General features: G+C 66.1%; 2 protein-coding genes across 15 annotated transcripts in view; both read right to left on the bottom strand.

Annotated features, from left to right (window-relative positions):
- Positions 1–96: 96 nt before the first annotated feature.
- Positions 97–18,526, bottom strand: CORO6 (coronin 6). Of its 9 annotated transcripts, none has more exons than XM_039507803.1 (12): positions 18,505–18,526; positions 14,561–14,760; positions 11,302–11,424; positions 10,073–10,202; positions 9,799–9,980; positions 8,960–9,079; positions 8,341–8,460; positions 7,111–7,215; positions 4,746–4,891; positions 4,316–4,373; positions 2,334–2,560; positions 97–1,767 (listed from the first exon to the last, which is right to left on the bottom strand). In XM_039507803.1, the coding sequence occupies exons 2-12, from the start codon at positions 14,756–14,758 to the stop codon at positions 1,440–1,442; spliced, it is 1,737 nt and encodes a 578-aa protein (XP_039363737.1). In that variant the 5' UTR covers positions 14,759–14,760; positions 18,505–18,526; the 3' UTR covers positions 97–1,439. The 9 variants fall into 9 exon arrangements, with proteins under 9 accessions (XP_039363737.1, XP_039363736.1, XP_039363739.1 ...); XM_039507802.1 differs by lacking the exon at positions 18,505–18,526 and adding an exon at positions 18,010–18,159; XM_039507807.1 differs by lacking the exon at positions 18,505–18,526 and adding an exon at positions 18,010–18,159 and having other exon boundaries at positions 1,509–1,767; positions 2,334–2,564.
- Positions 18,527–24,065: 5,539 nt separating this feature from the next.
- SSH2 (slingshot protein phosphatase 2) overlaps positions 24,066–27,573 on the bottom strand; it is a 131,668-nt gene continuing 128,160 nt past the window's right edge. For all 6 annotated transcript variants that reach the window (XM_039507683.1, XM_039507682.1, XM_039507684.1 and 3 more), the window contains one exon: positions 24,066–27,299. In XM_039507683.1, coding sequence (XP_039363617.1) covers positions 25,284–27,299 — 2,016 coding nt within the window. In that variant the 3' untranslated portion in view covers positions 24,066–25,283. The remainder of the gene's footprint in view (positions 27,300–27,573) is intronic.

Here is a 27,573-nt window from a genome sequence, read left to right as displayed (position 1 = left end):
CTGCAGCCCCGGGGGTGATGTGCCCCCTCTGGCTGGTGCATGGCAGGAGCAGCCCCCCTCGCTCTGCTGGAGGGTGAGCGTGGGGGGGCTTATTCCTGGGAGACGCCCCAGAGCATGGTCTGTGCCTCCTGCTCACTAGCTGAGAGGTCATGTGGGCTAATGGTTACAGCACAACACTGCTGGGCTCCAGGGTCCCTGCAGCCGCTGCCATGGGGTGGGGTGGGGACATCCTGGGGGCTGGCTGCATGCATGTCCCCCTCTGGGCAGCTATCTCCCCACTGCAGGCAGCTGGGGGGGTGCTGGGCTAGATCCTGCCCCGGGAGCCCCCAGTAGCCAGCTGGGCACACAGTGCAGGGCTCAGTGCTGGTGGGGTGGTTGGCACGGTGCCGGGATCCCTGGGGTCACCCCCCCATGCTCACCCCCCACACCAGGGTCAGAGAATGCAGCGTTTATTGCTGAGGGACAGGTACAACACCAGGGGGCCAAGAACCTGCAGGCGACACGCAGCCCCCAGCGCCACCAAAATCCGGGTTCTGTAGCAGGCCTGGCCCGGCAGCAGGGAGAGCGGAGTCCCCAGGGCCAGGCTGCTGCTTAGGGGCACCTCACCAGCGGGGACCCACATGCACGTGGCTGGCAGGGCTGGGCAGGGTGCCAGCTCAGCTGGGGGCCCTGCATGGATGGGGCAGGCTGGGCTGGGGGGGCTTTCTGCCCCCTTCTGCTTTGAGGGCTCCCACCTCAATGCCTGCCCATCCATGGCGGGGGGAGTCCCTGAGCTCACTGTGCTACACCCCACGGCAGCAGGCCTGAGCGATGCCCTCCCAAGAGCCCAGCCTTGCCTTGGCACCCCCACCATTCAGTGTGCGCTGGGAGGGGCTGGCTGCCAGGGCCCTCACCCAGCCTGGGTTCCCGGCCCATGCGGTGCCCATTGCCTGGCACGAGTCCCCCCTGAACACGTGCCCAGGCAGTGGGCTGAGGCTGCTGGCTGGAAACTTTCCCACTAATGGGGCCGAGTGGGAAGATGGAGGCTCACCACAAACAGGCCTCTGGGCTAGGGAGCAGCTCCCCAGGCCAATCAATGTCAGGGGGCCCAGGCAGAAACGCGCAGGGCAGGGGGCGGAGGGGATGGGGACCCAGCAGGCAGGGGGCCCAGCAAGCCCCCACAGTGCAAGGGATGAGGGTTTGCCCATAAATAGGTTGCCTCAGAAGGCTGGGCTCTGTGACCCACGTAACCACCCACTGCCAGCACCTGGACCTGGCTGGGGACGGGGGCAGAGATTAGCAGCAGCTCAGGGTGGGCAGCCAGGGACCTTCCCCACCCCTCTGCCCCTCACGGGGCTTCCCCACACGTCAGCCACAGGGCGGGAAGCGGAATCAGTTACAGCCAGGGAGGGAGAGGGGGGTCGGCATCTCTCGCCAGCAGAGGCCCCAGGGAGCAGCCCCTAGAGCCGAGCAATCCACCACCACCACCAGCAGCTGGGCTCCTCTGCAGACTGCCTGCGGCGCCAGGGGCTGAGGCTTGCCCGCAGGGGGCCTGCCCGCAGCTCCGGGGCCAGGGGAAAACACGTCTCCCAGCTCCTCCCCTGGGGGTTGGATTGAATCCTGTCCATAAGGCTGGGTCCGCTGGGGGCTGCGGCATGGGGGCCGCTAGGCTGTGCCGTTGGTGAATTTGCAGAGTTTGTTCTCCAGGTCAGAGATGCGCTTCTCCTGCGCTTGGACGGTCTGTCGCAGGGAGCGGATCTCCTCCAGCAGATCCTCCAGGCTGGGCCGCTGCAAGGGGGCGAGCAGGGGCAAGGGTCAGAGGTGGGGCCGCCTCACGGGAGTTGTGGGGCGGCCCTGGTCCTTCTCTCCCACCCCCAGCCAGTTACCCCGTCTCATCCTAATCTGAGCTGTGCACATGGGCAGCGCAGCCCTTCCACAGGGCTCTGGAGCCGCCCGAGCCCCAAGAAGAGCTGCCAGGCCCATGGCAGGGCCCCCATGGCTCCCCACCCAGAGAGGGGCTGTAAGCAGGCTAAGGAAAACCTCCTGCCCTCCAGCTAAACGAGACAAGAGTCAGTGGCCCGGCAGGCAGGAACCTGAGCCCCAGCCTTAAGCAGTGACTCCACCAGGCAGCAGCGGGAGTAGACTGTTATCCATCCGGGTGGTTCAGATCCTAGAGGGAAGCCAAGGCCCCAGGCTGTCCTACGGTGCCTGGCTCAGCAGCCCCGGGGACCCTCCCGCCCCTGCCAAGACGGGTCAGAGAGAACCGTCCCCTGGGGGATCCGCCCGCAGTCCCAGGTGAGCCTGGTGGGGTGCTTGGCAGGCCTTAAGGGGGGGGCGCCCGCCCGGGCGCTCACCGAGAAATTGGCATCGCAGGTGGAGTGGCTGCGGCGCGGCCCCACGGGAGGTTTGTTGTCCAGGATGTTCTTCCTGGTGACCTTGAGCTCGCGGTTCTTGAGCGGCACGTAGCCATCCCGCAGCGAGACGAGGATGGGCTCCGCGTCCTTCCCCGCCAGCCACTCGGCCGCCTCGAGCGCCGGCTCGGGGCCGGGCGTGTCGGGGTACAGGTCGTCCTGGAACAGGTCTGACTGCGGGGAGCAGAGGGGCCGGTGAGGGCCGCAGCCTCGGGCTGCCTCCCTAGTGCCTCCCAGGCCTCCTGTGCCTCCCTAGCGCCCCACTGACCCCGCCCCACAGCCTAGCGCCCCGTCTACCCTGCCCCACAGCCTAGCGCCACATCGACCCCACCCCTCCCTGCGCCCCGACTACCCTGCCCCACAGCCTAGCGCCCCACTGACCCCGCCCCACAGCCTAGCGCCCCGTCTACCCTGCCCCACAGCCTAGCGCCCCACTGACCCCGCCCCATAGCCTAGCGCCCCGTCTACCCTGCCCCACAGCCTAGCGCCACAGTGACCCCACCCCTCCCAGCGCCCCATCTACCCTGCCCCACCGCCTAGCGCCACAGCGACCCCTCCCGTCCCTGCGCCCCCTCGAACCCACCCCACAGCCTAGCGCCGCACTGACTCCACCCCATAGCCTAGCGCCCCGTCGACCCTGCCCCACAGCCTAGCGCCACATCGACCCTGCCCCACAGCCTAGCGCCCCATCGAACCCACCCCACAGCCTAGTGCCACATTGACCCCGCCCCATAGCCTAGTGCCCCGTCTACCCTGCCCCACAGCCTAGCGCCACATTGACCCCGCCCCACAGCCTAGCGCCCCGTCTACCCTGCCCCACAGCCTAGCGCCACATCGACCCCACCCCTCCCTGCGCCCCATTGAACCCACCCCACAGCCTAGTGCCACATTGACCCTGCCCCACAGCCTAGCACCACATCTACCCCGCTCCTCCCCCATCGACCCTGCCCCATAGCCTAGCGCCACATCGACCCCACCCCTCCCTGCGCCCCATCGAACCCACCCCACAGCCTAGTGCCACATTGACCCCACCCCATAGCCTAGCGCCCTGTCTACCCCGCCCCTCCCGCCTACCCTGCCCCACAGCCTAGCACATCTACCGCTCCTCCCCCATTGACCCTGCCCCATAGCCTAGCGCCACATTGACCCCGCTCCTCCCTGCGCCCCATTGAACCCACCCCACAGCTAGCGCCTTTTCCCCTGCCCCTCCCCGTGCCCCAACGACCCTGCCCCACAGCCTAGGGCCCTGTCTACACCTCCCCACTCCCCACAGCCTAGTGCCACATCTACCCCACCCCACAGCCTAGGCCTCTCTACCCTCCCGCTCCCCCAGTCCAGGGCTCCAGGAGCCCCGGGCACCAGGCCTGTGAGGAAGTGGGGCTGTTCTGGCTGGGTTCTGTGAGTGCTGAGTGGGGAGTGTTGGCCTGGGAAGGTGGCAGGGGAGTTGTGCTGGGACTGGCTGCACTGGGGAAGGGAGGTACCTGAGCAGGTAACCTGAGAACGGGGGGGTGTGGGGGGGTGGAGGCCAGGTAACACCTCTTCCCCGGGACACTGGACAAAGGACAAAGGCAGGGGGAGGAGCCGGGGGGGAGGCTGAGTGAGAGGCTGGAGGGAGTTTGTTTGGAGCTGGCTGGGAAATGGAGAGGGGCCCCCCAACAGGGCCTGGGCTTCCCAATGGGGCTGTGGCCTCCCTGGGGCCCCAGATGGACCTAACTAAAGGGGGTCCTGCTGTCTGTACCGGCAAGACCTGTCTTGGACTGTGTTCCTGTCGTCCAAATAAACCTTCTGCTTTAGTGGCTGGCTGAGAGTCAGGGTGAGTCGCAGGAAGCCGGGGGTGCAGGGCCTTGTGCCCCCCACACTCCGTGACAAGGGCGCAGCCCCCATGGAAGCAGGGGCTGGGGCCAGGGGGTTCCCCCAGGACTCACCTTCCGCGGCACTGTCATGACGATGGGCTCGCACTTCCGCTCATGCAGCTTGAAGAACCTGGATAAATGGGGCATGTGGTTACAGGCCTGGCCTGGAGCCCCCCGACCTTCCCATGGCCCAGCCCCCACTCCCTTGCAATGGCCCGCCCTCCCCTCCAGAGCCCCCCAAGGCCCAGCCCCTTCCCCCATGGCAGGGGGCAGAGACTGGCCCTCCCCCCACTCTGTGCCAGGGGCCAGTCCCCACCCTGCCAGCAGGGCCCCTGGGGGTTATGGGCAGGGCATGGAGACACCCCCAGGGCTTAGAACTGACAGGGGCTGAGGTCCCGCAGGAGCTACCATGGGCGGGATCCAAGGACTTGTGGGGGAGTAGCTCCAGGGGTGTCTGGGCCATGGGGGTTAGCGTGAGCCGGGCCCCCCCCGGCCCCCTCACCTGGCGATCTCGCACTTGCTGACGTCCAGGCCTCGCTTTGGCATGAAGCCCATGCCGCGCTGGGGCTCCTTGCTGCTGTACGTGCTCAGGTAGTGCACGTAGGGCGCCTCGGCCGTGATCTCGAAGTAGCGGATGCTGCTGTCGCCCTGTGGGTGGGCACAGGCAGGGGCATCGGCGCTCGGCTGCAGCACCCCGCAGGGCCCCGCTGCTCCCCACAGCCCACGGGGAGGAAAAGGGACCCAATGGCACCAAGGAGGGGTAATGCCCTGCATGCTGGCAGGGCACTGGGTGCGGGATCTGCCCAGGGTACTCGGCCCAACCCCCCGGCCACTACGGGGCACCCGGATCCCGCCCCCAACCCCCCGGCCACTACGGGGCACCCGGATCCCGCCCCCAACCCCCCGGCCACTACGGGGCACCCGGATCCCGCCCCCAACCCGGCCATTCAGGGCACCCGGATCCCGCCCTCAACCCCCGGCCACTACGGGGCACCCGGATCCAGCCCCCAACCCCCCGGCCACTACGGGGCACCCGGATCCGGCCCAACCCCCCCGGCCACTACGGGCACCGGATCCCATCCTCAACCCCCCGGCCACTCCGGGGCACCCGGATCCCGACCCCAAACCCCCCGCCACTACGGGGCACCCGGATCCCGCCCCAAGCCCCGGCCACTCCGGGGCACCGGATCCCATCCTCAACCCCGGCCACTACGGGGCACCGGATCCATCCTCAACCCCGGCCACTACGGGGCACCGGATCCCGCCCCAACCCCGGCCACTCAGGGCACCCGGATCCCGTCCTCAACCCCCGGCCACTACGGGGCACCCGGATCCCGCCCCCAACCCCCCGGCCACTACGGGGCACCCGGATCCCATCCTCAACCCCCCGGCCACTCAGGGCACCCGGATCCCATCCTCAACCCCCCGGCCACTACGGGGCACCCGGATCCCGCCCCCAAGCCCCCGGCCACTCCGGGGCACCCGGATCCCATCCTCAACCCCCGGCCACTACGGGGCACCCGGATCCCATCCTCAACCCCCCGGCCCCGACGGGGCACCCGGATCCGCCCCCAACCCCCGGCCACTCACGGCACCCGGATCCCCGCCACAACCCCCCGCCACAACGGGGCACCCGGAGCCGCCCCAACCCCGGCCACTACGGGCACCCGGATCCCTTCCTCAACCCCCCGGCCACTCAGGGCACCCGGATCCCATCCTCAACCCCCGGCCACTACGGGGCACCCGGATCCCATCCTCAACCCCCCGGCCACTACGGGGCACCCGGATCCCGCCCCCAACCCCCGGCCACTCCGGGCACCCGGATCCCGTCCTCAACCCCCGGCCACTACGGGGCACCCGGATCCCGTCCCCAACCCCCGGCCACTACGGGGCACCCGGATCCTGCCCCCAACCCCAGCCACTACGGGCACCCGGATCCCATCCTCAACCCCGGCCACTACGGGCACCCGGATCCTGCCCCAACCCCCAGCCACTACGGGCACCCGGATCCTGCCCCACCCCCCGGCCACTACGGGGCACCCGGATCCCACCCCCAACCCCCCAGCCACTACGGGGCACCCGGATCCCATCCTCAACCCCCGGCCACTACGGGGCACCCGGATCCTGCCCCCAACCCCCCGGCCACTACGGGGCACCCGGATCCTGCCCCCAACCCCCCGGCCACTACGGGGCACCCGGATCCACACCCCAACCCCAGCCACTACGGGCACCCGGATCCGTCCTCAACCCCCCGCCACGACGGGGCACCCGGATCCCGTCCTCAACCCCCGGCCACTACGGGGCACCTGGATCCGCCCCAACCCCGGCCACTACGGGGCACCGGATCCGCCCCAACCCCGGCCACTCAGGGCACCCGGATCCCGCCCCCAACCCCCCGGCCACAATGGGGCACCCGTATCCCCGCCACAACACCCGGCCACTCAGGGCACCGGATCCGCCCCAACCCCGGCCACTACGGGGCACCCGGATCCGCCCCAACCCCGGCCACTCAGGGCACCGGATCCCGTCCTCAACCCCTGGCCACTCAGGGCACCCGGATCCCGCCCCCAACCCCCCGCCCCACAGGGCACCCGGATCCCGCCCCCAACCCCCCGCCACACAGGGCACCCCGATCCCGCCCCCAACCCCCCGGCCACTATGGGGCACCCGGATCCCATCCTCAACCCCCGGCCACTCAGGGCACCCGGATCCCGCCCCCAACCCCCAGCCACTCAGGGCACCCAGATCCCGCCCCCAACCCCCAGCCACTCAGGGCACCCGGATCCCGTCCCCAACCCCCAGCCACTCAGGGCACCGGGCTGTGTCAGGGCCCAGGGTGCCCTCTGGCTGGCCTGCTGCAACGTTACCTTGCCGCAAAGGTAGACGATGCTGGAGTCGGGGTCGTAGAAGGGGAGCAGCACCCCATTGCTGGTGTCCATCTCCTGCAGCGCGACCGGCTCCTCAAAGTTCTCCTGCGGGGGAGGAGGGAGTGCGCGTGAGGGGCGGCCGAGCTGGTTAGCCCCACACACCCCCACGCACACACACACACGTTAGTGACGCAGGCCCATCCCCTTCGGGCCCCTGGCACCAAGCAGGGGACAGCTCTGCCTCTTGGGGGCTGGCCCGCTTCTCCCTTCATCTCCCCCCAGCCATGTGCGAGGGTAGCCAGTGGGGCCAGCCAGCCATGGGGCCAGCCCGCTCTGCCCTCCCTGACCTGCCTCTGCCATTCACCCTCCTGCCCCTCGGCCAGGCTCAGCCCTGCCCCACGGAGCTGTGTCCCGGTGCCCCCCCCCACAGCAGCAGGGGCAGCCCAGGGAGTGGGGGCTGCCTGTGAGCATCCCCAGTGCCCCACAGGACAGGCCCTGCCCTCCCTCCCCTGCCCCAGAGCATCTGTGCCCCTGACCCCTGGCCTGACCAAGCCATCTCTGCTCACCGCCCCCCCCGGCAGGATGAGCTCCCCCATCCCAGGAGCATCTGCCCCCCAGCCCACACCTGGACTGTCTTGCTCCCACACTCCCAGCATGCACTGCAGTTCTAGCCCCCTCCCCATCCCATGCAAATTCACATCACTCCAAGCCCTGGGAACTTGGCATCATCCCGATGGGCCAGCTCTCCCCCGCTGTGCCCGTGACTCGGGGGCACAATGCCCTGCTCCGAATGGATGCAATCGATGGGCATCCCCCTCCCCCCCGGCACTCAGAGCAGCCCCGTCGCTGCTTCCCAAGGCCCCTGGGTTTGTGTCCCCCACCCCACAGCTCTGACCCCTGGCCCTTCGAAGGAGCTGGGCCGCCCTGGCTCGAGAACCACCAGCTGCTGAAACCAATCTGCCGGGAGGGCTCAGTGTGGGGTTGGGACTGGGGGAGCCAGCCCCTCCCCCAGGAACCCGCTGTGCTGTCCAGAATGCAGGGACCTTACCCGTGGCAGGCTGTGAGCTGTGCCCACGCTGCATCCCAGGTGTGGCACTCACAGGGTTAATGACTAGCCCCCCTCCTCCTGCCCCCCCGCAGAGGCCAGCTGCCATGGCTCTGGGAGCTGCTCAGGGGGTGCGGGGTGATGATGCCCAAGTCCCGGACGAGCACCCCATGCAGTGGTGTTACCGGGTCCCACAAGCCCAGCTCCCGCTGGCTCATGCGGGTAAAGCCCGTGGTAAAGATGTGTCCTTCCCGCGTGAAGACGGCCCGCATGGGCCTCATTCCTTCGTGCGGGGCAAACCTCTCCTGGGGAAGACAGGCAGCGTGTTACCGGGGGCGAGTGGAGCTCCGCCACCCTGCCCCTACCCCTGCGGCCAAGGCCCGGTGCGCGGGGGTGAGAGAGAGCCGGGCGCGGCGCATGGGGAGCCCATGCCCAGCGAGACCAGAGGCAGTGTCCGGTGTCCTTACCCCAGCCACTAGGGTGCGCTGGAGCAGAGCTGGGAAGGGAGTCGGCCCAGGCCACAGAAATAGAACCCAGGAGTCCGGAGTCCACCCCCTCTCATTGTAGCCCTTCCCAGAGCGCAGCATCTGGGGCTGTCCCTGCAGGGCCTGGCGCGTTTGAAAGGGGGCTGCAGCTTCTAACAGGCTGGGGAGCCCACCAAGGCGCCTCTGTCACGCTGAGCAACGGGTCCCAGGCTCCACGCCGACTGTCCCCATCAGGCACAGACACTCGCTGGCAGAGCACCGGCTCGCCGCCCCGCCGGGCAGGCTAGACGAGAGCCGCGCAGCAATCGCCTTCTCCTACCAGGTCCCAGAGCGCCAGCTGCCGCTCACTCATCTTGCTGAAGCCCGTGGTGAAGATCTTGCCATCGGCCATGAAGATGGCTCTGATGGGGCGGGCGCCTTCATGCGGCTTGACTTTCTCCTGGCGCCGGCGGTTAGAGGGTTAAACCAAAACACAGACACACACCAAGCTGTTAGTCCGAGGTGAGCCCCGCACGCAGGCAGCATGGCACGGCCCTCCCCGCCCTGCAGCCCAAAAGCAGCAGACACTCAGCAAACCCCAGCCCTGAGCTGGGCAGTGGGTCCTGCTGGGGTGGCAGGGCTCTAATCCCCCCAGAGGGCACAGAGCAGGCAGTCGCAGGGTGAGCTTCGCCACCTGGCCCTGCCCTCTACGACCAGAGGGGTCTCCGTGCTCTGCCAGCTGTGGGCATCCAGCCTGCCCCCTACCAGTCAGCAGCCAGGAGCGGGGGCCTGCTTGTGAGCCCCGAGAGTAGCCAGGCCATGGGCTCAGGGCTGGCCCTCCGGCTGTGCAGGGCCCAGGTGCGATCCTGGTGACGGGCACGGTTACAGGCGGGAACAGCTGGGCCTCAGCACTCAGCGCTGAGGGAGGGAGCTGTGGGACATGGGGTAACTGCACAGCACAGCCGTGCTCCCCTGGGGTACGGGGAAGCTCGGAGACAGCCCGGCACCTTGGGCTGGAGACACTATGACAGCAGCCCGGCTCCAGCTCCCAGGGGCGGCAGGGAGGGGAGAGGCACAGGATGCTTAGAGCACGGGGCGGTGCATGTGCTCCACGGGCACGGGAGTGCTCCCGGCACAGCGTGCGAGGGCCTGGCCGGTGCTGGAGCGCTAAGGACTCACCGCCACCACCTGCTGCTTGCGGGGGTCGATGACGCGCACGTGCTTGTCCTTGCAGGTGGTGACGAGCAGGCTGCCGGTGCGGTTCCAGCACACGTTGTAGATGAGGTCGCCGTGCATGTCGTCCAGGGTCAGCAGCATCTCGCCCGTGCCCACGTTCCACAGGATCAGCAGGTTGTCTCCGCCTGGGGACGGGCGGGACAGGCATCACCTGGGGGCTGTGCCCAGCCCGAGGGTGCAGCCCGGGGACCCTGGGCGCCCGGCCTGGGGGCCTTACCTGCGCTGAGCAGCACGTTGCGAGCCGTGGGGTGCCAGGTGATGATGCCCACTCTCTTGGAGTGCCCCTCCAGGGTGACGATGGGCTCCGTGAGGTTCCGCATGGGCACGTAGTCGGGGATCTGCCAGACCTGGGCAGCAGGGAGAGTGAGCGGCGGTGAGGCTGCCCTCTCTGGGGGGTCACAGCCAGATGCTAGTGGGGGGGGGCACATCCAGGCGCCTGCGGGGGCCGACGGCTCTGTGACATTTATGGGCTCAGGAGCCGTAAGCGGCTAAGAGCCCCAGAGCCAATTAACTTCTCCCTTAATCCTCTGGCACGTCCCCCTGCCCCGGGCAGCCGTGGAGAGAGGGACCCACGCCTGAGCCCGGCAGAGAGGGCACTCAGTGCCCCCAAAGACACAGCCTGGGCCCCCACTCCCTGCCCCCCCTTGCCAGGGAGCGCCCCGAGAGCCCAGTGGGCAGCGCTCGCTGTGAAAGGGAACGGGAGCACATGGGGTAGGAACCCGGGGACGGGCCCCCCAAGGACATCCCTTCGCTGGCATTGCCCTGGGGTGCTGGGCTGAGGAGGGCTGAGGAGCCGACGCCGTCTGCCCAGCCCCTGGGTCTCCTATTCCCAGCTGCCCCCCACCCCCTGGGAGCAGCCGGCTGCACTGGAAGGGCTTCTGCCGCCCCCGCGGCCACCTGCTAGTGACAAGGGGGAGCCACAGCCCCCCCCCGATCTTCCCCCTGCCCCAGCGCTGCCTCCCATGTGGCTATTCTTAGATGCTGAGTCAGGCAGCGAGCGCTGCGTCACCGACACCGGCAGGCACCAGCCCCGGCACGTGCCACCCGGCTAAAAATAGCCCCCACACCTCCAGTGACTTCAAAAAGAACAGCACAGCCGGAGCACTGCCCCCCAGCCGCCTGGCCCCTGCTGCAGCCCCCCAGCCCCTCTTGCTGCAGCCCCCCCCAGCCACCTGGCCTCCGCTGCAGACCTCGGACCCCCTTGCTGCAGCCCGCCCCCAGCCCCTGGCCCCCGCTGCAGCCCCCCACTGCAGCACCTCACATGCACATTCCTGCAGCACCTCTCCAATGCCTTACCCCCCGCAACACCCTCATCCCCCTAAACCAGCCTTGTCACCTCCCCAGAGCACGCCCCCCCTCCCCCCCCACAGCTCCCTCCCCCCAGCCCATGCTCCCCATTCGCCCTGTGAGAAGCCCTGAGCTCAGCCCCCAGCCCGGCCCCCATACCATGACCGTGGTGTCCTCGGAGGCGCTGGCGATCACGTTGTCGTTGTGAGGGCACCAGTCGATGTCCAGCACGGGCGCCGTGTGCCCAGTCACCAGGGGATAGTTCTTATCCACGCGCCCCGTCTGGAACACACAGGCAGGGCAGTGAGCAGGGGCCCTGTGCCTCCCGCCCCTGCCCCACCGCGCTCTGCCCTGCCCCGCCCCCCAACTGCCGGTAGGGGGGTCGTCCATGGGCAGCCAGTGCTGGGCGGAGCAGAGCCTCCTCCCTAGCCAGGCTACCAGCTGCAGGGCATTGGCCCCTCTCACCATGCCCCGGGCCCCCTCGAGGGGAGGGGGCTCCAGTGACTGAGCTGGGGGGTGTCAGCACAGATCCCAACGAGACGGGTGCCCACGTCTCCACACAACTAGCGCCCTTGGCAGAGGGGCCAGGGCCTGGCTGGGCCCCGCACTCGAGTCTCCCTCTCGCCCCCTGGGCAGGCAGAGACCGGCAGTGCCCTGCACCCCTCCGGCTTCCCTCCCCCACTGCCCAGCTGGAGCGTCTGACCCACACCCCAGGCCCTACCTCCCTGGGGAGCAGCCAGCGAGTGGCCCGGGCACTGGGCAGGGACCACACTGGGTCCCCTTCTCAGCCACACGCCCGCTTGCATGCAAGGACCGGGCAGAGCGTGGGGAGATGGTGATGGGCGCCCGAGGGCAGGCGGGCTCTAGTCCCAGCGCCAGTCACCCCCTGGCAGGGGCAGGGGCAGGGCGGAGAGGGAACACAGGGCCCTGGAGAGGGCTTGCAGGCAGCAGAGTGGTGTCACTCAGAGCCCAGGCTCAGCTCCTTCTCAACCCGTAGATCTCAGAGCGCTGCTCAAGGCAGCATCACCCCCACTGCACAGAGGGGAAACTGAGGCACAAGGCAGGGGATGAGTCTTCCCCAAGGCCCTGCAGTGAGTCAGTAGCAGAGCAGGGAATGGAACCCAGGAGTCTGGACTGACCGTCCCCAGCAGGCCACGCCTCCTCCCAAGTGGGCGGGGGCTTGGACTCAGGACTCCTGGGTTCTAAGCCCAGCTCTGGCACCGACTCGCCATGTGACCGCGGGACAGTCCTGTCCCCTCGCTAGGCCTTAGGAGGGAGCCCCACACAAGCAGCCTGACCCACCTGCCCCTTCCAGTGAGCTGCCACACCAGGGCAGCGCTGTCCAGCTGGAAATGAGCTGTGGAAACAGTGACCCTGTGGTTTCCTGCTGTCCCCTCGATTGTTCCCGGTATGAGTCACACATTATTGTGAGCACAGCGTCCCTGCGCCGGACAACTGCTCCAATCCATCTGCCCGGAGCCGCCTGGCCACAGGCAGCCCGGTGCGGGGGGAGCCAGGTCACGGGCACAACCCGTAGGTGCTGGTAAATGGAATCCCCAATGCCCAGACAGGCTGCTGAGCACAGGAGGGGCCCCGGGGGCAGGAGACGGGGCAGTGCTGGGGACCAGACAGACAGAGTGGATACCGCAGAGGATAACGGGGGAGCCGAGGAGCTGAGAGAGGCTTGTAGCCTGGGAGGTGAGGGGGCAGCAGGAGCAGGACAATGATCTTACCAGGGTAAAACATTCCAGAACTTCTGGGACAGATCCCCGCGCTCGGGGCCAGGGCAGGAGCAGGCCCCGTTCTACAGCCTCACTGCTTAGCCCGATGCCCACTCCTGCCCCACTGACAGGCCCTGCTGCAGTCTGGCTGCCTCCGGCATTGCTCGAGGGCTAGCAGGAGCCCAAAATCCTGCCCCACTCTCTCTGCTGCTCCTCCTGTCTCCCAGCCAGGCTTCCGGCCTGCTCCCCCGGGCCCCAGGAGGAAGGCAGCACAGGATGCACCTTCCCAGCCCTCTCGACTCACCGGCAGCTCCTGTCTGCTCACTCACAGTGCCTGGATGGGGGCTGGCTACAAGAGCCATGGAGCTGCCCAACCCTGGGCCCGGAGGCACCCCCCCACCGCCCGGGGGCAAGTCACCCACACCTCTCTCTGCAGCTGCAAAACAAGCCACTCCCCAGAGCCCTGATTAATTCCCTGAGCAGCCCCTGGCAGTGTGTGCCAGCCGCCCAGCCCTCCTGCCGCTACCCGCTCCAGTGCCCGTTCACAGCCCCGGGGCCGCATGCCCGGCCGGGGCCAGTCACTCTCCAACCGCCCAGTTTGTAGCCAGAGCTGCGGGGCCCGAGCCCACCGGTGGACATGAGGGGGTTCAGAGTGGCTGGCTGGGAAAGGGCACCGTGCTCTGGGAGGGGGCCTGCGGGCGCCCCACAGCATGGCAGCTCCTGCCCGCTGGCACCTCGAGAGCTGCCCCACGTGCTGGGGGAGGCGGGGGGTTCCCTCGCTAATACACCCCACTCGTGGCAGCTGGTGCCTGAAAGGAGCCGCCCTCGGCCAGCGTGGCCAGAGGAGCCGGGAGCCCGGCTGCTAACCCCTTCGCCTGCGAGCTCGTGCCAGAGGGGTGAGGGTAGAACCCACCCACGCCCCGTGTAGGGAAAACCCCACAGCCGGGCCCCTAACCAGCCCCAAGCACAGCACATCAACCTGGCCCAGTCCCGGGGCTGGCACGGGGGGCGGCTTTTGGCAGCCAGCGGGCTGGGAGCTGGGCTGTGTGCTCCTGGCCATGGCCCCACAGCCCCAGGGTGCAGGCGTCACAAAGGGCTGCCTGTGCCCGCCCAGCTCCCCCCATGCCCGTGCTCAGGAGAGGCCGGGGCAGGGGCGGCCCGTCCGGCGGGAGCCCGAGAACCGGGCAGCCCGCGATGGGAATCCAGACCAACGGCGCCGCGCTAGGACTCTCCCAGCTCCAGGCCCGAGGCTGCAACAAAGGCCTGGCGAGGCCGGGCAGCTGCTCCCGGGGAGGGGCTGGCAGATGCCCCCCAAACCTGGCACCGCCCCCAGCCAGGCCAGCTGGACTCACACGCGGCCAAGCCCGGCTGCCAACGCAGAGGGGGCCGTGCCCCAGCGCTGCTTCGGGGAACTCACCGCTCCCTTCTCCCTGCACTGTTGCTCCTGCTTGGCTCTGCCAGCCAGGGGCCACCACGCAGGCTGGGGCTTCGCACAGAAACACGCCCCGCTTGGAGGCGCCCCCCCCCACGGCCTGCCCCCCATGGGCCCCTGGCGGCTGCCGTCCCCTCCCCCCAGCAGCCCAGCGCATTATACAGCACCCAGCCATCTCCACCAGCGCCCGACTGCGGGGAGCCCAGCACGCCGGCGGGTTAACCCAGCCCCGGGCTCCCGCCTCCCACGCCAGCCACTCACTCACCTTGGCCAAGGGTAGCACCATGAAGGCCCCTCCGCCGCCGGACTCCACGATGATGGCCACGAACTTGGGGTTGACGGCGCAGAAGGAGCTGTCCCATGTCACCTTGGACACCCGGATGTCCTCGTACATCTGGTCGGCCTTCACCGGCTGCCCGAAGACGTGCCGGAATTTACTCTGGCGCACCACCCTGCGGCTCATGGCTGGTGGGAGACGGGGGGTCAGCGGGGGAGCAGGCCCCCAGTACCGTCAGCCCTGTCCCCTCCCTGCCTGGCCACCCCAGCCACCCACCTGCCTCTAGTCCCCGGGACACAGCAGGCCCCTGCAGGCTCCAAGCCGGCAGAGCTGTGGGGGAGCCCAGGGCTGGACTAGCTGGTTTGGGTCCATGAAGGAGCTGCCTCTGAATGTGGATTCCAGCCTCTCTCAGAGGATCTGGCTGGAGACAGGGTGAAGGGGCTGCTTGGCGTCTGTGCCCCATGGTGGGACCCACGCCGCAGAGCAGGTGCTGGGAGGCAGCCCGCGGCGGGGCAGGGCAGGGGAGTTCCCAGACTGCCAGCCCCCCCATCCCAGTGCAGCAGGAGCTCTGCGAGCGCCCTTAGCCGCAGCACCGTGCCCCCATTAGAAGAGCAGCAGAGGCAACACCTGGAGCTGAGAGAGATGCTGGGGAGCCAGGCGGGAGCGTCCCTCCTGGGGCTAGCGGAGCTCTGCTTCCCCCGACCCTGCCTCTCTCCTGGGACAGAGCCGAGGGACGGAGCCCAGCTCAGAGAGCAGCTGCAGCCCCATGGGACTACGGGGCTCTGGATCCCTACTGCCCTGGGTCAGCCCACCCATGGTCCCGCGGCCACTGCCCTGGCCAAACGCCAGCCCTGGCCAGGCAATGCCATTCAGACTCCCTACCACCAGGCCCCCGCAGCCTGTTGGGTCAGAGATTTCGCCTCACTTCCTGCCCCAAACTGCTGGCAGCATTGCTGTGTAGGCGTTAAACAAACCACATTAGCCTTCAGAGGTGGCTGCATGTGCGTGGTGGGTAGATGGTTTCCTACCCCAAGAGTTCTGGGTCCAGAGAGCCCAGGTTCATGGGGGGGGAACAAAGGGGGGTCTGCCTTGCCTGGGTGGGTGGAGCATCACCGCCATCCTGGCGACCGTGACAATGCTGCCCCCACAGCCATTCCATGGGGGGCCTCCCAATGCTGCTCCCTGGTGGGAAGTGTCAGCAGCACTGTGGTGTTGGAAGGTCCCTGTGGCTCCGGCCTGCAGCACGTCTCCTCAGCAACACCAGCTGCTGCAAGCGCATGGTCCTGCACCCTGCGCTGGCCTCATCGGCACCGACCCCATGGGTGCTTCGGGACTGGAGCACCCAAGGAAGCAAAATAGTGGGTGCTCAGCACCCACCAGCCGGACTTGGGGGAGGGTGGAGAGCAGCGAGCAGGCGGGGGCCTTGGGGAGGGGAAGGAGTGAGGGTGGGGCTGAGGGGAAGGGGACCGACAGGGGAGGGCAGAGGTGGAGTGAGGGTGGGGCCTTGGGGGCAGGGCCTCAGGCCAGAGCAGTGGTGGAGCACCCGTGGGGAAGAGTAGAAGTGGGCGCCTATGGCTGGCCTCCCATAGAACAGAGTCGAGGGCAGAGTCTCGGGCCTGATCTTCGAGGCGCTCAGCGGCCGGGGCTCAGCGTCTCTGGAGGGGCCTTTGGCTCCGGGCTGGGGACCAAGGTCCATAACTCCACCCCTCGGGCCCGGGGAACTTTGCACCACCAGGGCCGAGCCCAGCTGGGCAGCAAACAGAGCATCCCACAGGCCAGTCCCAGACCGTGGAACAAACCCCCAGGGCCCTGCTCCCACCCGTCTCTGAGCCCAACCCGGAGCAGCGTGGCCGTACGGGGAGGGGAGGGGACGGACAGGCTGCCCCGCTGCTCACACAGCTCTCCCCGAAGGAAGCACGTGCTGGGGCTGACGGCGCTCTGACACCGCGGTGATGGGGGTGAGCCGTGTACGGAGCAGGGCTGAGACATGCAGTGGCCTGGGGCTACAGGGGCCGTTGGCCCCCCTGGTGCGGGGCTGGGAAGGTGGCCACTCGCCTGTAAGCTGTCTGGGCTGTTAGTACAGCGCCTGGCACAGGCGGGCTCTGGGTGCGACCGCCACGTAACCAGATACAACAGGGACTGCCAAGGGCGGAAGACGGTACAAAGCCGGGGGAGGGCAGCCTAAGGGGGGGGGTCTCTGCATGAGTCTGAGAGCACAGAGCCTGTCTCGGTGCTCACCCGCCTGGCCCCCGTCACGGCCTGCCATGGCTTTGCCACATCCCACCCCCAGGGAAGGAGGGAACCTGGATTCCCGGGAAGCCATCTGCTGCCAGGCTGTTGCTGGGCTCCGTGGGAAGCTGGCCTGGCCCCACATGGGGCGGTTTCCAGCCACCTGCCCCTCTGCACACCGGAACCCCTGGGGGGCTGGTGCTCTCCGCCAAGGCTAATCCGTGCAACAGGCCAACCCCCGGGCTAGGGGCAGCCATGAAATCGGACATGGCTCTCGGCCCTGCCCCCCTCACGCCGCGCTGGGGCCCATCCCCTCCACTCCGTGCCCAGAGGAATGAACCTCCCAGAGCCGCTGAGCCACACTCAGCCTTCTCAAGCGCCCACCAGCCTAGGAGCTCCTGGTGCCAGCGCTGCCCCACGTCACCCCACTTCACAGGTGGGGAAACTGAGGCAAGGGGAGGGCCGTGACTTGCCCAAGGTCACCCAGCAGGCCAGTGGCAGGGCCAGGAACTGAAGCCAGGTCCCCTGTGGCTTGCTGCGGTTCATCCCTTCTCCTGTCTGCAGCGCGCCCAGCCGGGCCAGGGGGAATCAAGCCGGGAATTACCCCGGGCTCGGCCTCCCCCGGACCGAGGCTGGGGGCAGAGCCGAGCAGCCGGCGCCACTCGGGGGTGCCAGGGCAGCGGGCGGGATTCCGGGGTCACCCCAGGCTCCCAGCGCAGCCCCCCGGCCTCCTTCCCCGCCGAGCGCAGCCCCGCTGGGGGGCCAGGACCAGACCCCCCCCCGGCACCACCTGCGGGGCCCGGGCAGGAGGGGGCACGTCGGTTATTCGGTGCCACGCTCCCCGTTCAGCCCCGCTGGCAAAGCGCCGCCTGCCCCGGGAAAGGGGCCCTGGGCTCCCCCGTCGCGGGGTCCCGGGGTCCCCGCCCCCGCAGCGCCCCGGGGAGCCGCGGCCCCCGCCCGCCACAGCGCGGACGCGGCCGCGGCTAAAGAAGGAGACGCTGCGGCGGCGGCGGCGGGACGAGCCGGGGTCACTTTCCTAATATAGGCGCGTCCCTGCCAGCCCGGGCCGGGGTGCGGGCCGCCCCGGGACCCCGCGAGCCGAGCCGGGCCGGGCCGGGCCGGGCCGGGACCCCCCCCCCCGCCGGGCGCCCCCCGCCCCGCAGCATCTCCCGGCCCCACGGGGCGCGGCCCGGGCCGGGGCCCCTCACCTGCTCCGGGGCGAGCTCGCTGCTGTGCCCGGCCCGCCGGGGCGGCTCGCTCGGGCTCTCGGGCTGCCGGGCTCCGGGACGGAAATGGACGAAGCGCTTCGTGCGGCTCCAGCCGGCCCAGCCCGCGGCAGCTGCTGCCAGCCACGTGCGGCCGGGCCCGGGGAGCGACAGCTGCGGGGGGGGCAGAGCCCCCGGCGGGGGAGGGGCCGGCGGGCACCAGCTGCGGCCCCGCCCCGGGGGAAGGGTGATCCCCGAGCCCCCAGGAAAGGGCTGCCCCCACGCCACCCTCTCCAGCCCCAGGGAAAGAGCGACCCCCCCCCCCGAGCCACCCCTGCTCTCCCCCTCCAGCCCCAGGAAAAGAGCTGCCCCCGAGCCCCCCGCCTCCCCAGCCCCAGGGAAAGAGCTGCCCCCGCTCTCCCCTCCAGCCCCAGGGAAAGGGCTGCCCCCCCCAGTGACCTCCCCTGCACCCCTAGGCAGCACCACAGTGGGCCTCACCCCTTCTGGCAGGCAGGCCTGGCAGCGCCCAGCAGCTCCGTGTGGGGGGAGACAGGCTCCTGGTGGGGGGGGCGGCTCAGGAGGACAGGGGGAGGGGGTTGCCTTGTTTGGCTGGGGCCACTCGGAGGGTTTGGGTGTCACCAAAACAATCCATTGGACAAACCTAAGAGCAAACTGCTGGTCCCCCCATCCCCGCTAGTCTGAGTGGGGCCAGCCCTGGGGGGCGGTGAAATCATACAGCTGATGGGCTGCCATGGTGGCTTGTGGGCTACCAGCACTGAGTGGCGGGACCCCCGACAGCTGGAGCTCACCACAGCCCGCGAGGCTGGGTGGACAGACAGGGCACAGCAAGTTCTCAGCCAGGCGCCAGAGCAGGCAGCCACCAGGGGCCAACGCTCATCAGACTAATGAATTCACCCTCCCACCCCCGCAGAGGCCACTGTCGCCTCCATCACGCGTAGGGAAACTGAGGCACGGGGAGTGTGGGAGTGTGACAGGGTCAGGTGGAGTAAAGCCCCACAGCCCCATCTCTGCTCCGACCGCCAGGCACCGCTGCATCAGGGCATCAGGGCACAGCCTGTCGCGTCCCCAGCTGGCTCCAGCAGGCTGAGCCCCCAGAGGTGAAGGGGCAGCATCTTGAACCTGCGGGGAGGGGGCAATGCCCGGCAGGAGGGGAGGGATTGCTTTGGGGGGATATGGGGAGCAGCTACACCCCCCTTCACACAGCAGCGTTGGGGTGACCGCAGCAGCTGCAAAGCAGGAAGTTTGCTGGTTGCTGCAGCTCCTCACCGGGGGCAGGAGGGGGACAGCCCGGCCCTGGCTGTCAGCATCTGTGATGGGCCAATTCACCCATGGGTCCTGCCCTGGCAGCCAAGCCCTCCCGCGAGGCACCGGAGAGCGTGTGCACCGTCCCAGCCAGCCCGCGGTCCGGACCACGCACCAGGCACGGCATGTGCTACCCACCAGGGCAGGCCCGAGAGCCCCCGAGGAGGCTGGTGACTGTCAGGCCCAGACAGACGAGGCCGAGGGTGAGGACTGAACAGAGGCTCAGAGCAGAGCCGGGATGGGCCCAGGGCCAAGCAGCAGAACCCAGGTGTCCTGCTTCCAGGGCCTGTCCCTGGCCGTGCCGCCCTGCGCTGGGCACTATGCGGGATGAGCCGGGACTCTGAACCTGCCGGGAAAATGCAGCGTCATTAGCACAACTCTGGCTCAGAGGGGCTGGGGGGAAGGAACAGGCCCCAGGTCCCTGCTGGACACAGCACAGCCAGAGCCCTCGGCCAGAGCCCCGGTGCCAAATGCCACCAGCGCAAGGCATTCTGGGAGAGCCCGATGGTGCTTGGCTGCAGCCCAAGAGCAGAGCCGCAGTCGGCAGCGTGTTCTGGTAACGTTCCCTGCAAACCCTCAGCACAGCAGGCCCAGCCCCCTGCAGGGCTGCAGCCGCCCCCGGGGGATTAAGGGGATTGTGGGGCTCAGGCCAGCCAACGAGGGAAGCGATGCCCTGGCTCCGAGCACGGCAAGGGCCCTACAAGGGCACCGAATGGAGCTGCATGGGGACTGGGTGAGGAGGAACGACACAGGACGGGCGCATCCCCAAACCCTCCCACTCCCAGCACCTGGCCCGGGCCGGCACTGCTGGTGGAGGGCATGGTCACCTCAGGAGCTGTGCCAGCCCCCGGGGGACGAGGGCAGAGCCCCTGAGCCCCCGCTCGGTAGGGGGCAAGGGGACCATGGGATGGGGGCAGCGCCTGGGCCTGCCCTGGCCCCATCTGCACACGCTGCCTTTTGCCCTCTCTGCTGCGGGTGGCTACCGCAGAGGTGCCCCACAGGCCAGCAGGGACGTGAGCGCCCGGCTCCACAGGAACCACCCGCGTCTCCCACCCAGCTCCCAGATAGTCCATGCGGACGCCTGGGCTCCAAGGAAAGGCTGCTGGTGCCCCGCACCTCAGCTTCAGCTCTTGCTGGCCCAGGCAGGCCCTATGTCCTGGGGAATGTAGGAACATCCCCCCAGTGCCAGCCTGGCGTTGGGGGAGCAGGTGAGAGGACAGGGCCATGGGATAGCCCCGACCACGGCTCCTCTGCCACAAGGGATTGAGGTTAGAGCCAGCTCAGCCCAGCCACTCCCATCCCATTGCTCTCCTCTGCAGTAACTCTGGCCCTGGCGTTAGCACCCGGCGCAGCAGCCTCGCCTGGTGTCCTGCGGGGAGAGCCGGCCGGCGAGAGGGCAGCTGGCCTTGGGGAGGGGGCTCCGGATCTGCCCCACGGGGGCAGCAGACAGAAGAGATGGTGCTGAGGAAGCTGGACCGGGCAGGGCTGTGGGCAGGGAGCCCGGCTGCGAGGGGCACAGATCGGGCATGTTGGCCAGGGGACAGAGGGACGGCAGTTTGGGCGGCTGGGGAAGGGGTTTGATCCTGCGGGTGAGGAGCTGGCGCTCGCATGTGGACCCACGGGAAGGAAGCGCAGCGGCAAAGGGGAGGGTGACGGCTGATGCCGGAGGAGGGGCTGATGCCCGTTGGGGTGCCGGGGGGTTACCGTGCTGGTGATTTAGTGCCCCCCCGGGCGAGGATGGGGGGCTGCTTTCTAGTGTCGTGGATTTGTTCTATTGGATGTTACTTTATATTATCACCTTCCCCCTCACGTCCCAGTTTGGGTTTTTCCTTGCTAACGGTGGAAGGTTTTCTCCATGGGGCTGCGGTGCCTCTGTCTCTCCTCCCCACAGGCAAAGCCCAGCCCAGGCCTGGGCGACTGCACAGCTGCTCGACCCACCGTGCCTGCCTGGTGCCAAAGGTAGGGGGCTGGGAGCAGCCCGCCAGGGAGTTACCCAGCAGCCATGGGCAGAGAGGGGACAGAGGAACAGGCACTCAGGTTGCAGCCGTTCCACACCTGGGTTAGCCGGGAGGTGAGACTAACAGGGACCGTCACGTACCAGAGGTCAGCCTGGCAGTGCCTGGCTAACAGCACCCTGCTCATGCTCACCACTCCCGCCCGCGCCGTGCACAAGATGGCTCACGTTTGAGTGCCATGAACCCCCCACGGTACCAGCCCTGTCCCCCTCCCCCCTCGGAAACTGAGGCACCCACACATGCTTCATTCTCAAAATAAAAATTTATTCAGTAACAAGAACATTGAATCTGCACATCAGTGCAGGAGTTCACATTTCCAAACAGCCAAGCACGTGGGTACGAGTCTGGGGCCAGTGGGAACATCCCAGTGGCGGTGGAAGATCAGGGGAGGGTACAAGACAAAGCCCCCCAGTCCGGAACTCCGTTTCCGGCTGTCTCTGGGGCAGGTGCTGCAGGGCCCCTGCGAGGGAGCCGGCCTGGCTGTGAATTCTGGAGCAAGAACAGTTCCTACAAACCAATGCACGTAAGTCACATTTGTAGGAAAACAAACAAACCCAAAAGGCACCGGCACGTGTGTCAGGGCCGAACAAGGATCTAGGTGTGCGTGGGCTGAGCTCTAGCCTCCGCCCCAGCACCAGCCTCCCAACGCGTGGGGGGGACCTCTGCCAGCTGCAAGGGGTTACACCTCGGCCCCCTTCCTGTCTCCCGCACCAGCCAGGCTCCTGCAGCTCCTCCTTCAGGAAAGGGATGTGGCATTCTCTTGAGCTGGGTCACTCACCATAGGGGAAAGCATCATGCACCCCACTCCCAGACAGGCTGGGACGTTGTTACGGCCCCGGGCGTGTGCATGGGGGGGTTGGATTCCCTGGCACAGCCTGACGTGCGGGGCTCAGGCTCTAGACAAGTGTGTTGCGGTTTAAACCCCACGTCCTGATCTCGGCTGTAGTCTGGAAGGAAGCCTGAGGTGGCCCAGGAACAACATGGAGCTAAATCCCACCCTGCTGAAATAAAGCCGGGAACTGGACCCAGGGCTGACCTCAGCATTCGGACGAGCGCTTGGAATATGCCACCGCGACTGAGCAGAAGAGAATTTTTTTTTTTTAACACATTTTCTTGAGCAGCTCAAAGAAAGCTACGCATCAATGGTGCAACAGACCAGTTCACGTTTCACAGACGCGCACACACGATCCGGGAGGACCGAACACCATGGCACCCTCCGTGCAAGGCTCGCACGGCAGGCAATTGACAGTACAGCCAGAGCCCGGGGGCAGACGGATTGGGGGGCTGAGATATTGTCCAGGAGTCAGGGGCACAATGTAAACAACGTAACCTCCAAGAGCTTTGCAAGAGAGCAGCAGAACGGCTGCTTTGTACAGAAATGCCCTTCGTAGATCTTTAAACACTGGCCACGAGCCCCCTCATCAGTTACGCTGCTCAGCGGCGGAGGGGACGGGACGTGCTGCTGCGTCCTTTCAGCCAGGACGGCACCCGCTCTGCCTCGGCCTGTATCGGTTCCCAGACCGATCACCTGGGGCGTCTTGGCCAGGCCACGCTGTAACCACGACAGGCTCCCAGATCCCACCCTCCAGCTATAAGCCAGCAGCGGGCGGAGAAGCCGCTGCTCACTCAGGCGTGCCAGAGCCAGGCTGGGCTAGAGAGATGGGTGAGCGGATTGTGGCCTGGCATCCCAGTGCTGTGAACAGGACTGGGTTCCCGGGGTCCAGCCAGAATAGCCGTGCCGCGCTCGAGCCATGGGTGCCCAGCACCCCCACGGAATGGGGGGAAGTGGCAGGCGCCAGCTTTGTGGCAAGATTCCTGAGCCCCTTCAACCCACCGTTCCGTGCTCCCGCGCGGGCTCTTCCTGCGAGCCAACAGGCCGCGTGCCGCGCTGGCTAATGCAGCTCTGTACGTTTGCACTCCACAAAGCCCAGTGCCGGATGGCAAACCGGGCGCTTCCCATTGTCCTCCTCACAGAACAGCCCCGGCCCACGGTCTGCATGGGCCAGCGTTTCACCCTCGCAAGTTCTGAGCTCCTCTCGACCACCTGCCTCAACAGGACAGTCGCGGCGCAGACACTGGCGCTCAGAACCGGCCCTGCTGGACGTTGCTCCAGCCACGAGTTCTGGCAGGACCCAACTGAGCTCTGCTCTCAGTGACCGCAGCACTGTGAGTCGGGCACCCTCAAACCGTCGATCCCGTAATGCCACGCGGGGCAGGGCTCAGCCCCATTGCAACGAGCAGCTGCTAAGAACACCAGGGGGTTTGCTAGTTACTTTGGTTCAGGCAGGATGCGTAGCCAGCGCGGTTAACAAAATGCCAGACCCCACCAACAGCCCCCTGGTGGCACAGCACCAGCACTGCAAGTCGGTGCTCCGGCTCGTCTACAAAGCGCAAACTGGCTGGAATTCGCTAGAGGGAACATCTGTGAAATGTGCTGCTGTGCACCACTGGAAACCAGCCGCCAAGGGCCAGCTGAGCCCTGCCCTGTGCTCACGCTCCAGCAAAACCGGCTGAACCTCAGAGAGGCTCTGAAATACCATCCCGTCCATGGAAGAGGGTCACCTACAACAGGGGCTCTTGCAAGACTTAAGGAGGATGGACACGTCATTTGGCAGAAGCGGGCGACGGGCTCTCACTTGCTGGGAGGGAAGCCAGCTTCAAAGGGAAACCCATTCAGGCCAATGAACACCACTCAGCTGGAGGCGGGTGGTGGTTTTCCAGTTTACAGAATTGCAGCCTTGTCCTTTCAAGAAAACAATATGAGAAATAACAAAAGTTATCTAGATAAATACGGTATGTACGCAACTGAGGGGGGAAAGGAAACTTCCAGACAAATCATTTCTCCAGGTTACGTGTTAAGGTGAGAGCAGAGCGAGGGGAAACGCTCATTATGTAACAATGACATCAGCCTTCGGGTTTGAGAGCCAGCTGAGTGTGGATGTGAGTGTGGGGAGAATCACTCAGGCAGCACTAGAAAAAACAGCTCTGGGTGGGGGAGAGAAAGGTGAACAGATGATATGGCCATTAACTCAAAAGGCCCACAGCAGTATTCAAGTAATGAAAGGGTTAAAACCCTATAGAATTGTTTGTTTTAAAAGAACACACGTCAGTTTCCCCCCCAATTGCTGCTGCTAAACCGGGTTCTTTTAGATGATGAAATTCAAATGAATTTGGCAGCCCCAGGCTTGGAGCAGAGGAGATGCTGGTTGCTGTTTGAAGTCTCTGACCACATTGGTCATGATCGACACACTGGGGGGGGGGGGGAGGGGGGGCGGAGAATCACATTGGAGCCACTCCCTGGAAACAAACCATGCAGCTTTGGGCACGTTTGTGTTCCAAAGTTGGAGCCACAGCGAGAGACTGAAAAGCGCAGCCCAGCCATCAGCTGCCTTTGGGCTACAGGCACAAGCCAACCCGACGGGTTTGCACTGAGGCAGTTTCAGAAGCAATTTGTCACTGTTGTGGAGTTCCAGTTAGCTCAAAGCGGATCAAAAAAAGCCACGAACAAATCTTGGCACAACCTTCATATTTACACCAGCTGCCACTCTGATCACTGCCCCAGCTAGCACCAGTTTGTGTGTGTGTGTGTGCAAGTTATTGGTGACTTGGTTCCAATCTAACCTAACCCTCAAGATTTCACCACACAGAGATGAGCCATCTGCCAACAGCAATGGTCACTTACAAAAGGTGTTCTTTGAAAACAAAGAATATTTGAGGTTATTTGAGTTAAAAATAATTAAAAAAAATAACAAACGGTCTCGCAGTCAGAGTCCCACACAAAATACAACCCAAACCTACATGCGCCAGGAACAGTAAAATGACAAAATATATAAAATTAACGAATAAAGTGCATGTTCCTTACATATTACACCTGCCCCTTGTACGAACACAACAACATGGGTTTTGTTTAAAAAAGGAGTCACAGCTGAGGGCTCAGGGTCACATGGTATTATAGAAGGGATTGCTTGTCCGCTTTTTGTCGGTTGCCTTTTTTAGTCTCCTCAGAGGGTGAGTTCTACCGTGTTGATGTCTAAGTGCTCCAGCCAGGCTTTGAGCTGGGAGCCGAGAGTCTAGTACCTGCGTCTGTAGCAGCGGAAGACCCTCTTCAGAGCTAGTCAATCTAGGATCTGCGCTGGGATGCAAACTCTGCGGAGCTGAGCCGAACTCTTTGGCATACTGCACGGGCGGCCTCTCCACCGGCTGGCTCTGGGCAATGCACTCCCTTGTTTTAAGCTGCTCTACAAAATGCTTGCTGGGCTGTGGATCCTGGCGAATAAGGGGAGAGGAGGCACAAGGCTTTTCAGGTGGGTCGTCCAAGCCGTGCTCTGGCAACGCCCCCTGCTTGGCTTGGCCAGTCCTGGGGGAGGCGGGCAGCAAGTCAGGACAGGTCAGGCTGGCATGGGAAGAGGCCAACTCCCTCTGGGTTAAGTCATCTGGAGAGAGTTCCAGGCAGCCCAGCTTGGCTAAGGATGCCGAGCGTTTCATTCGGGACGGCGTGGTGAGCCCTGCTCGCCGTACCCGGACCTCGACTTCCTTCGCGCGCTGCTTCACTGAGCTGGGAGTCTCACTCGGCCCTTGGACGCTGGGGCTGTTGGAGCCGTGGGGGAGGCCGCCGGGGAGGAAAGAGACATCCATGGCTTCAGTGCTCTCCCTGATGAAATCCGAGTCCTCGTTGCTCAGCTCCACCACGGCACGGTCACTCGCCCCGCACAGGACATGCCCGTTCCTTGAGAGGCTGCTCGGTGCCACTGGCTCATCGTCCGCGCTCGTGCTCTGCTCCGTAACACCCTCCAGATGAACTACGCGCTGGTGCCAAAGGTCATCCAGGCCCGCTGAAGGTGAGCGCGTCACCTGGCCCGCCAGCGAAGAGCTATCCAGGTTAATCAGTGCTGCACCGCACTCTTCCTCGGGGCTGCCCAGGGTGAAGGTGGCCCGCCCGATCGCCTTGTGCTCTAGTACCGAAGGGTTACGCAGAGGCAGAGCATCGGGATGTACAGGTGCCGTCTCAGCGCACACCGAAGGGTTCAGGTTTTCATCTACGGGAAGCAACGCCGCTGCGTTCTCCAGCGTGCCCTGCTCACAGCTGCTGTCGCGCTCAGGTGGCGTGCCCATGTGGGGGTACTCGATAATTTCTATCCTCTTGGGGAGGTGACAGGGCAGGGCGGGCTCCCCGGAGCCAGCCAGCGACGCCACCGTCCTGAGCACTTCCTGCTCAGCACCAGGCTCTGCCAGCGGCGGCTCCTGAGCAGGCTGCAGAAGGCAAGGGGCGAGTGGTGGGGACAGGTGCGTGTCCCCCGGCAGTTCAGGGCCACGAGGCAACGCACCCTCGGCTGCTGGGCTCTTTGCCCCGGCCTGGTCGCTCTCATTCTCTCTACGGGCAGGATCCGGCTCCCGCGACGGTTCCTCGGTCCTGCCCTTTGGCGCGAGCTCGGCAGCTGCAGACTCATTCCTGGAATTCTTGCGAGTAGGTAGCAGGCACATGGGGGGAATGTGCTGGTGCTCTTGCTCCTGCCTCAAGCGTTCCTCAAATTCCAAGGTGGCACGTTTAACAGAGCCCGGACACCACTTCGACCCGGGGTTCAGCCCCTGCACTCGAGGCTCCTGCTGGTCTCCTGCGGGATCGCTTTCTTCCACATCTGACACACAGGCAGGCGGCTGGCAGGTGGGAGCACCTCCCTGCTCTTTTGCTGTTTCCTGCTCTGCAGTGCAAGCTCCTTCGCTCTGCTCAGCCTTCCCAGGTTTATTTTCAGATGCCCAGACCACCTCTACAGGCATCTCATGGACGGTATTCCTCTTTGGAGCTTGGGCATGGGTGGCTGAGCCCTCCACCTTCTGCTGGCACGGTCCTACGCCCTGGTTGATGGATTCAATTTCAGTTATGATTTCTTTCACAGAGATTGCATTTTCCGAGTGGGATCTTGTGAGGGGGCCCAGAGTGGTCAGTTCAGAAATGTCCTGCAAACACAGAGAGACTGTTATTACAAAGTGCACAGCAGCCTTGCTGACAGAACACCTGCAGTCAGACAGCCTGAACTGCAATGAACACACAGACAAGAAAAAGAAAAAGGCCCCGGTGCTAATGCAGAGTAGAGGGCGCCAGGATCTCACTCCCAGCAGGCAGATTGGGATGCTCACTACTGGAGCAGTTCCAGAGGTGCTCTGGTCTCAAAACTTTCCAACCAGGATTTGCCACTAGCCTAAGGCATTTAGATGCCAAACTAGCTGAAAT

Source organism: Mauremys reevesii, linkage group 20 (genome assembly GCF_016161935.1).
Source record: "Mauremys reevesii isolate NIE-2019 linkage group 20, ASM1616193v1, whole genome shotgun sequence".
NCBI lineage: Eukaryota > Metazoa > Chordata > Testudines > Geoemydidae > Mauremys > Mauremys reevesii.
Note: the sequence above shows the minus strand (reverse complement) of the source record. Positions and strands in the feature narration are given on the sequence as shown.

Bases quoted from the DNA above. Each gene is read 5' to 3' on its own strand.
- CORO6 (XM_039507803.1), bottom strand. From the start codon at position 14,758: ATGAGCCGCAGGGTGGTGCGCCAGAGTAAATTCCGGCACGTCTTCGGG. The intron at 8,461-8,959 runs GTAGGAGAAGGC...TGTCTTCCCCAG, and splicing joins AGCTGGCGCTCTGGGACCTG to GAGAGGTTTGCCCCGCACGA. The intron at 4,892-7,110 runs GTAACGTTGCAG...GCCCACCCACAG, and splicing joins TCGTCTACCTTTGCGGCAAG to GGCGACAGCAGCATCCGCTA.